At 42.8% G+C, this 10,000-nt stretch overlaps 1 protein-coding gene across 2 annotated transcripts in view; it reads left to right on the plus strand.

Annotated features, from left to right (window-relative positions):
- The window catches only part of LOC143276143 (selenocysteine-specific elongation factor-like), a 17,809-nt gene that overhangs the window by 2,932 nt on the left and 4,877 nt on the right, over window positions 1-10,000 (plus strand). For both annotated transcript variants that reach the window (XR_013053504.1, XM_076580559.1), the window contains exons 4-8: window positions 1,914-2,096; window positions 4,326-4,409; window positions 6,011-6,143; window positions 7,703-8,196; window positions 9,343-9,538. Coding sequence is in view for 1 of the 2 variants with exons in the window: in XM_076580559.1 (XP_076436674.1) it covers window positions 1,914-2,096; window positions 4,326-4,409; window positions 6,011-6,143; window positions 7,703-8,196; window positions 9,343-9,538 (1,090 nt within the window). In the remaining variant the exon portion in view is untranslated. The remainder of the gene's footprint in view (window positions 1-1,913; window positions 2,097-4,325; window positions 4,410-6,010; window positions 6,144-7,702; window positions 8,197-9,342; window positions 9,539-10,000) is intronic.

Below are 10,000 nucleotides of genomic sequence, written 5' to 3' on the forward strand. Positions count from 1 at the left end.
CACCCCCTCTCCCCCAAAAAATTTGCCATATTCCTCTGGTCTGTGCAGTTTCTCAAATGATTGATGGGCTTTAATCAAGGTCTGCATTCAAGATCACTTGTCTGAACTGATTAAAAAATTTTTCTTTTGATGTGTATGTGAAGAGTGGGTATGGGTGGGTATTTGGGTGTGCGTGTAGTGCCATGTATGCATGCACATATTTATTTGTAAACTAACAATTTTTTTTGCTCATAATGATACATATAGGTGCTAGTACTTCAATATTGTACAAATATCAATATGGTATTTTGGTGATCAAAAGAAAAAAAACACCTTTATTTTACCTTTTTTTTCGGGGGGGGGGGGGGGGGGGGAGATATCAATCCCTTGAGTGCCAAGAGAGAAAAGAAAGGTAACTGCTGTTTCAAGTCCTAAAGCAGTATCCAGAACAGTTAGCCCAAAACTGAGAAACTTATCTGGTGATATACCACTCAGGATCAAATGTGTGATTTTTCAGAGTTATTTCCCTTCATCTAATGATATCATCAGTGATGTTGCTATGTACCTACGTAATATGTACTATGGCACTCAAGGGGTTAAGACTCAAGCGACCTTTGGATCCTGGCTTAAAAATTTAATTTTCAGTAAAAGAAAAATGAGTCACATAGAATTTGTGACTTGAGGCAGGATATAGATCGCACACGTCTTGCTGTTTGTCATTTTCCCATCAAACTTGTAAATGCACGCAGCGCTCAACTTCACTTGCTGCTTGCCATCACCATGTTTATGACGTGTGTCTTGTGAATGTGTTTTTTACAACTTCAATACGCTATTCTTTATTGCAGAAGGTTTACTGCGTAGTCCAATAGGACATTAATTTGTTATAGTTGTTAAAGTTGTTTTGATGTTAGCATTTTCTTCCATTTTGCTTTTGTCCTTTTTTTGTCTTTTTTTTTCTCACCAATGTTCTGTCTTCCCCTAGCCCCCCTCCTCCACCCCCCTCCCCACGTGCCCCCCTCCACACATGCACACAGACACAAGACACTCCCACATTCCTTCCACACACACACACACACACACACACACACCCTCTCCCCCAGACCCCCCACCACTCTTTTTTTCTTTTTGTTCCTGTCTAACATCACAGTGGGGAAAAAATGTATATTTAAAAAAGATTTTGATTTCTTTATTTAAAAAAAATATCTTGATCCATTTACTTATCTGTTTATTTTTCTGTTTACATATGTTTTTGTTTTTGTTTTTATTCTCAAGGCCTGACAATGCGCATTGTGTTACGCTGCTGGTCAGGCATCTGTTTGGCAGATGTGGTGTAGCGTATATGGATTTGTCTGAACGCAGTAACGCCTCCTTGAGTAGCTGAAGCTGACCTGAAGGGAACTGAACTCAGAGTGGAAAGACGTTAAACTGACCTGAAGTGAACTGAAAGTGGAAAGACGTTAAACTGACCTGAACTGAACTTAAAGTGGAAAGACGTTAAACTGACTGATCTGAACTTAAAGTGGAAAGACGTTAAACTGACCTGAAGTGAACTGAAAGTGGAAAGACGTTAAACTGACCTGAACTGAACTTAAAGTGGAAAGACGTTAAACTGACCTGAAGTGAACTTAAAGTGGAAAGACGTTAAACTGACCTGAACTGAACTTAAAGTGGAAAGACGTTAAACTGACCTGAAGTGAACTGAACTCAGAGTGGAAAGACGTTAAACTGACCTGAAGTGAACTGAAAGTGGAAAGACGTTAAACTGACCTGAACTGAACTTAAAGTGGAAAGACGTTAAACTGACCTGAACTGAACTTAAAGTGGAAAGACGTTAAGCTGACCTGAAGTGAACTGAAAGTGGAAAGACGTTAAACTGACCTGAAGTGAACTTAAAGTGGAAAGATGTTAAACTCAAGAACCAACTGCTGCTTCAGGCAGGGGACACACGTGCGGAGGGTGTGGAGGACCTGATAGCGGAGCTCCAGAAGCAGACGTACCTGCCCCGGAGGAACCCCGAGGGACCGTTCATCTTTTCTGTGGACCACTGCTTCTCGCTGCGGGGCCAGGGGACTGTACTCACAGGCACTGCTATCAGCGGAAGCATCGCAATCAACGATGTGAGTTGTCTTTTTTTCGCTCTGCTCTCCCTCGATGTGCGAATCACTCACACGCACTGCTATCAACGATGTGAGTTGTCTTTTTTTCGCTCTGCTCTCCCTTGATGTGCGAATCACTCACACGCACTGCTATCAATGATGTGAGTTGTCTTTTTTTAAACTCTGCTCTCCCTCGATGTGAGAATCACTCACACGCACTGCTGTCAACGATGTGAGTTGTCTTTTTTTTCGCTCTGCTCTCCCTCGATGTGCGAATCACCCACACGCACTGCTATCAACGATGTGAGTTGTCTTTTTTTAAACTCTGCTCTCTCTCTCCATGGGTGTGGAAGGTTCAGCCTCAAGAAGTATTCTGGCTGTTGTTAAGTATTGACAACTGAAAATCACCTGTCAGGATTCTTTGTATAAACAGCCTTGATTGGATCGTTTCAGATATTTCCATCAGATGTGAAGTGCAGCTTTCGTATCTATGCAGTTCTTTCAGAGGGGGGGTAACACTCTGACAGTGTGTAAATTTCATTGTAAGTGTTGGACTTTCAATCTGAGGGTCCTGTGTTAGAATCTCGCTAACAGTGCCTGGTGGGTAAAGGATGGAGATTTTTTGGATCTCTTAGGTCAATATATGTGCAAACCTGCTTGTGCCTGAACCCCCTTTGTGTGTATACCCATGCAGAAGATCAAATTAAAGATCCTGTAATCCATGTCAGCGTTAGGTAGGTTATGGAAACAGGAACATACCCAACATGCACACAACACTGAAAACGGAGTATGGCTGCCTACATAGCAGGGTAAATAAACAAAACCATCATACATGTAAAATGTTACATGTCTGTCTGAGTGTGCATGTGTGCGTGACTGAAACCTGGTTGAATGACACAGGAAACGAATGAGTGCCCAATGGCAGCTGTCAGTTGGCTCTGCCCAGGTAGGCAGCCTGTTGTGCAAATGATCCTGTGTTTGTAAAGTGCTTAGAGCTTGGTGTCCAACCGTGGATAGGTGCTGTGTAAGTATCCTTATCATTCATTTATATATAAAGATGATGAAGATCAAATAGCCAAGTGATGTCTACGTAGGGCATTTTTATTCACTTATTGAAAAGTTGTTTGGAGAAAAGTGGCACATGGTTCAGTTTTCTGTTAACCCATTTAACCCTGGGGGAGTTTACAGAGCTGGCAGACTTCTCTGCCATAATGATGCCAAAAAAATGCAGAAAATGTACTGAAATCAACAGTGTTTTTTTTCTCCTTCAACTTCACACAGCCAAAAATACTGTAGAATCCCTTTGCTTGCAGTTTATACCATGTAGGAATGTGGAAACACTTTTAATGGAATAAATTTCAACACAAGAACAATGCTCGGATGCACAGTACAAAGAGTTAAGCTTTCCATGCTCTTCAGTGTCCAGTTCAGGTTATAGTTGAAATTTCAAGGCATGAACAATCTTCAAATTAGTGTTTATTAACGTTGATTGATTAGCCAATGACCCATTGCAGTACTGCAGAAGTCTACATTCTGGTGTCATTTTCTAGTGATGTGACAGAGGTCTACATTCTGGTGTCACTTTCTAGTGATGTGACAGAGGTCTACATTCTGGTGTCACTTTCTAGTGATGTGACAGAAGTCTACATTCTGGTGTCACTTTCTAGTGATGTGACAGAGGTCTACATTCTGGTGTCACTTTCTAGTGATGTGACAGAGGTCTACATTCTGGTGTCATTTTCTAGTGATGTGACAGAGGTCTACATTCTGGTGTCACTTTCTAGTGATGTGACAGAAGTCTACATTCTGGTGTCATTTTCTAGTGATGTGAGGTACGAAGCCTCAAGAGGTTCAGCTCAGTGGTGAACTACATTGCTCTGAGGTCAAGGTTGAACTTTGAGCCAAAAAAAAATTTCATTGGCCAGTCGTCACATGCGTTAATCGTCGGGAGATGAAGCTGGGTACAAATGCCAGTGTTTCAAAGGATTTACCTCAGCCTGCTGCTCGACTGATTCCTAGGCTTGGCACAGTAATAACATTGTGTTAGACTGTTAGAGAACCAGATCAATAACATTGCGTTAGACTGTTAGAGAACCAGATCTGTCTTATCTAATTGCCAGATTCTTTTCCACTTTGTGCTCATCCACACACACTTTAGTTTTTGTTGTTGCTTTCATTGTTCTTCTTCTTGTTATTATTATTATTTTCTTGTCATGGTTGTTATTCCATTCATTGCTGTTTTGGTTTCAGACCGTGGAAATCCCGTCGATGAAAATGCAGAAGAAAGTGAAATCCATGCAGATGTTTCGCAAACCTGTGGAGAAAATCATTCAGGTAAGTTTAGACACTGTCCTTCAAGACACATCTTAAAGATTTAAAAACTTTTTTTAGAAATTGATTTTCACAGTATTTATTGCCCAGCTGATATCAAAGGCCATTTGTAGAGAAGAAAGCTTTTTTTTTTCTCTCTCTTCTCCTTCTTTTTTTTTTTTTTTTTTTTGCTACCCCATCAACTGCACAGTTTCAGTGGCATTACTCCCACGCCGCTCATTTAGATTCCCCCATGCACGGCCACACCTGGGTTCATCTGTCACAGTTCCAGTGTCGGCAGTCCGCAGGGAACATCAATGTTAGGTCGCCAGGAAGCCACACACCAGAGGAGACCCTGCACTGCTGCTGAGTCACTTCGGTGGTGTTCAGTGGTGCCTGTTCGGATTCAACGTATTTAGGACACCACCTACTAAGCCGCCTACTAATGACAATAATGGCTTAGTCGCAGGTTGCTCCCCAGGGAGAGCGTGTCGCTACACTACAGCGCCACCCTTTTTTTTGTGTGTGTATTTTTTCCTGCGTGCAGTTTTTTTTTTAATTTGTTTTTCCTATCGAAGTGGATTTTTCTACAGAATTTTGCCAGGAACAATCCTTTTGTTTTCATGGGTTCTTTTACGTGCGCTAAGTGCATGCTGCACACAGCACCTGGGTTTATTGTGTCATCCGATTGACCAGGGCTGGGTGTTAGGAAGGCTGGGCCCAGTCCTCTCCTTTCACCGTTTCTGACCTCCCCTGTTTCTGACCTCCCCGACCTCCGCCGTTTCTGACCTCCCCCGTTTCTGACCTCCCCGACCTCCGCCGTTTCTGACCTCCCCCGTTTCTAACCTTTTTTCTAACCTCCCCCGTTTCTGACCTCCCCCGTTTCTAACCTTGTTTCTAACCTCCGCCGTTTCTGACCTCCCCCGTTTCTAACCTCCCCTGTTTCTAACCTCCCCCGTTTCTGACCTTGTTTCTAACCTCCCCTGTTTCTGACCTCCCCCGTTTCTGACCTTGTTTCTAACCTCCCCCGTTTCTGACCTCCACCGTTTCTAACCTTGTTTCTAACCTCCCCCGTTTCTGACCTCCCCCATTTTTCTGACCTTTCCCGTTTCTAACCTCCCCTGTTTCTAACCTCCCCCGTTTCTGACCTCCCCCGTTTTTCTGACCTCCCCCGTTTCTGACCTCCCCCTACAAGCAGTCAGGTACTCAGTCACAACCGCATGGAGTGAGGAAGACCAGCATAAAGCGCCTTTCCCAAGGACGCAACACCACGCTGAAACAGGGCCTCAAACCTTCAGTTCAGTTCAGTTAGAACAGGATATGTCATCTTCAGTGTAACGTCTTTCCACTTGAAGTGATATTAGAGAATAGAATATGTCTTTGTTACCAAGTGTACCGGGGTCACAAGGGAAATTTGGGGGGGGTGTGTGTGTGTGGGGGGGGGGGGGGATAGTACATAACAAGGCACAAACAGAAATCGAAAATTATACACAAACACAGATACAGTAGAAATTAGGATACATTCAAGTGCATATCAATATTAAAACTTGTGCATACTCACACATGCACGCATGTATTTGTGTGTGTGTGTGATGTGTGTGTGTGTGTGTGTGTGTGTGTATCAGGGGGATCGGGCGGGGATGTGCGTCACACAGTTTGACCCCAAGCTGTTGGAGCGAGGGCTGGTCTGCCAGCCGGGCGTGCTGTCCACGGTACACGCCTTCATCGGCACCGTGCACAAGATTGCCTACTTCAAAGGTGTGGGTTGCTGTTGTGTTACATTGTGTTGTGTTGTGTTGTGTTGTGTTATATTGTGTTGTGTTATGTTGCATTGCATTGTGTTACGTTGCATTGCATTGTGTTGTGTTACGTTGCATTGCATTGTGTTGTGTTATGTTGCATTGTGTTGTGTTGTGTTGTGTTGCATTGTGTTGTGTTGTGTTATGCTGCATTGTGTTGTGTTGTGTTATGTTGTGTTATGTTGTGTTGCATTGTGTTGTGTTGTGTTGTGTTGTATTTTATTGTATTGCATTATGTTGTTTTATATTACATTGTATTGTGTGTTATTTTGTAATGTGTTGTGTTGTGTTATATTGTAATGTGTTATGTTGTGTTGTATTGTGTTGTGTAATATTGTGTTGTGTTGTATTGTGTTGTGTTATATTGTGTTGTGTTGTATTTTATTGTATTGCATTATGTTGTTTTATATTGCATTGTATTGTGTGTGTTATTTTGTTATGTGTTGTGCTATATTGTAATGTGTTATGTTGTGTTGTATTGTGTTGTGTAATATTGTGTTGTGTTGTGTTGTATTGTGTTATATTGTGTTGTATTGTGTTGTATTGTGTTATATTGTGTTTTGTTTTGTTATGTTGTGTTGTGTTGTGTTATATTGTATTGCATTGTATTGCGTTATGCTATGTTGTATTGTATTGTGTTATATTGTGTTGTGTTGTGTTGTATTGTGCATATGTTCATCAACACCAGGATGGTATGGGTTTGTGTTGTGTTGCGTTGTATAATATGGTATAGTATTGTATTGTACACATGTTACTCGGCACTGTGCACCAGATCACCTACTTCAGTGGTGTGGGTTTGTATTGTATCGCATCGCATTTCATTGCATTGTACTGCAGTGTATTGTATTGCACACACATTCATCAGCCCTGTGCATAAGATCATCCTGCTCCAAAGGTGTGGGTTTCTGTTGTATTGTATTGTATTGTATTGTATTGAATTGTATTGTACTGTATTTTATTGTATTGTATTGAATTGTACACACATTCATCGGCACCACATACAAGATAGCCTATTCCAGTGTTGGTTTGTATTGTATCATATTATATTGTATTGAGCTTTCCTCTCTTTGTTTCTCTGTCAGTGTTCTTTGTTTAAAAAAAATAAACCTTCAAGCATGAAAAATCACGTTAGTTGTTGTCATTCAAGGACATTTTTGTTTGTTTGGTGGTGGTTGTTTTTTGTTTTAGTTTATTGTGCATACAGTCAAATTTGCATGCACTCAAACAAACACACACAGAGGTGCACAGACACAGGTGCACAAATGTGTGCACTCACACATGAACACACACACATGCACATACACATGAACACACACACATGGACACACACACATGCACACACACACACACACACACACACACACACACAGTCTCTATGTCTCTGCCTCTGTGTTTCTCTCTCTCTTTCTCAGTCTCTCTCTCTTTCTTACTCACACACACACACATGTTAACACTCGTGCACACACACACACACGCACTCAAGCTCCCTACTGACCCTGTGCTGTCTTCTACCTGTAGGCAGTGTCTCCACAAAAGCCAAATTCCACATCACCGTCGGCCATGAAACTGTCATGGGTAACATCTTCCTCTTTGGTCTTCCTCCCTCTTCCTCCTCCTCCTCTTCATCCCTTCCCACCCCCTCCACACCCTCCTCATCCTCCGCTTCTTCGGCCAACAACGGCGGCAGCAGTGATGACGTCTCTCTGGACTTCTCTCAAGAATATGCATACCAAGAAGAGCTCTTCGCAGACAGCGATCTGTCAGGCGTGAAGAGCTGTGCCGGTAGTTCGGAGGGGGAAGGAGGCAGTGGGGGATGGGAGTCGCCTCCCTTGAAGCAGTTTGTGCTTGTGGAGCTGGAGAAGGCTGTGACATGTTCGAGGCACGCCCTGATGATCGGGTCGAAGCTGGACACGGACATCCACGCCAACGCATGTCGCCTGGCCTTCCACGGGCGGATCACTGAGCTGCTGGAGGATACAAAGTACCGGGAGACCGTGCTTCCCAGGCTGAAGGTGTGTGGGGGTGTGTGGAGAGGTTGAGGGGAGGGGGGTGTGTATGTGATAGTGTGTGTGTGTGTGTTCAGTCAGCCAATGAAATCACTTGAATAAAACAACTAATTCCTGGGTGATATAGGGTGTTTCCATATTACTGTCAGGGGAACCTCGGCAAAGCTAAAGCTACTAATGAAATAATTTCAAAACAACGTAAAACCTTTCACAAGATGGAGATATTTAGCCGCACAGCTTGGGTACAGCTTTTGTGGCAGTGGCAGGGGAGTGAATTCTCCGCTGTTTGAGAAGGGCGTATGTGGCAGTCTGAAGGTTGAAATGCTGTTATCCTTCTTTTTCTGTGTTTGTGGTCTACAAACCCCATGTTCACTTGTGTGGGCTGATTGATTTTACCCTGCCATGATAACAACCACTCTTCTCCATTTTCAGGGGTGAGCATGCTGGGTATGTCCTTGTTTCCACAACCCACCAAACGCCGACATGGATAACGGGATCGTTAAGACATGTGTATGTGACCCTCTGCTTGCAAAGGGGTTCATACACTAGTATATCTGTTGAGCTGGGAGATTGGAAGAAAAAAGAAAACAGCACAAAAAACAATTCCACCCTTAACCCAGCAGGTGCTGCAACCCAGGGATTTGATCCGGTGGTCACTGAGACTGAAAGTCCAAGGCTTTAACCACCTAACATGAAAGAGTAACAAGCCCAGGAGAGTATATGTTTAACAAACTATAAAGAGTGGTAACTCCCTTCAGACACAAGGTACACAACCAATGCTGCTTATGCTACCTGTTCAGCTAGCACACACGTAAATGAAAGGTATGCTGGAACAAACCCAGACACTTCCTCAAAAAACTGAAGCTCCAGGCCTGTTTTTATACCGACTGTTTTTGACATGTGCACACAGCAGCAATGACAGAAGAAATGTGCAAACACAAAGTAGCTTTTTATTCAAGACTTGCATTGCCTTTTAATCCTGAAAATGCTAAACAGAATACAGGGACAAATCACAGAACAAATGCGTGGTTAGCTTTATGTCCGTCCTGTCCCTGATTCATGTGGTGTGGACACATGTTCTTGAATATGTGTCTGTCTTCTCTCGTCATTATTATTCATGTGGGTTTCTTTTTGTGGGTTTTTTTTCCCCAGGTATTTAAGATGAAGTCAAGGGAAGGGTTGGTGGAGAGGGTGACAGATGCCTACTCCGTCATCGGCAAGAACCTCTTCAAGAAGGAGACCAACATCCAGGCCTTTGCCAACCTTAAGGTGACCTTGACCTCAGGTCAACAAGGGGTCATCGAAGGTGGCTTTGGGCAGAGCGGGAAGGTGAAGGTCAGAGTGCCAGGTAATGATGGGTGTGGATGAATTATTTTGTGGTGAAGTGTTTGTGTGTGTGTTTGTTTGCGCGGTTTGTGTGCACATGCATTAATATGGTCTTGAAATATGGTCTTGATATGTGCGTAGGGAGAGGCAGACATGCATGTATGTGGGTGTGCACATGTACTTGCACTTATATGTTTATGCATAAGTGTCACAAAATCCTACTGTATTTATGTTTGTATATCATTTCTAATTCATGATTGTACCCTTGATGTACTATCACTCCAAATATTCCTTGTGACTGGTACACTTAATGATAAAATCAGATACATCATTCCAAATATTCCTTGTGACTGGTACACTTAATGATAAAATCAGATACATCATTCCAAATATTCCTTGTGACTGGTACACTTAATGATAAAATCAGGTACATCACTCCAGATATTCCTTGTGACTGGTACACTTAATGATAAAATCAGATACA

The sequence above is a fragment of the Babylonia areolata genome, chromosome 31, assembly GCF_041734735.1.
Source record: "Babylonia areolata isolate BAREFJ2019XMU chromosome 31, ASM4173473v1, whole genome shotgun sequence".
NCBI lineage: Eukaryota > Metazoa > Mollusca > Gastropoda > Neogastropoda > Buccinidae > Babylonia > Babylonia areolata.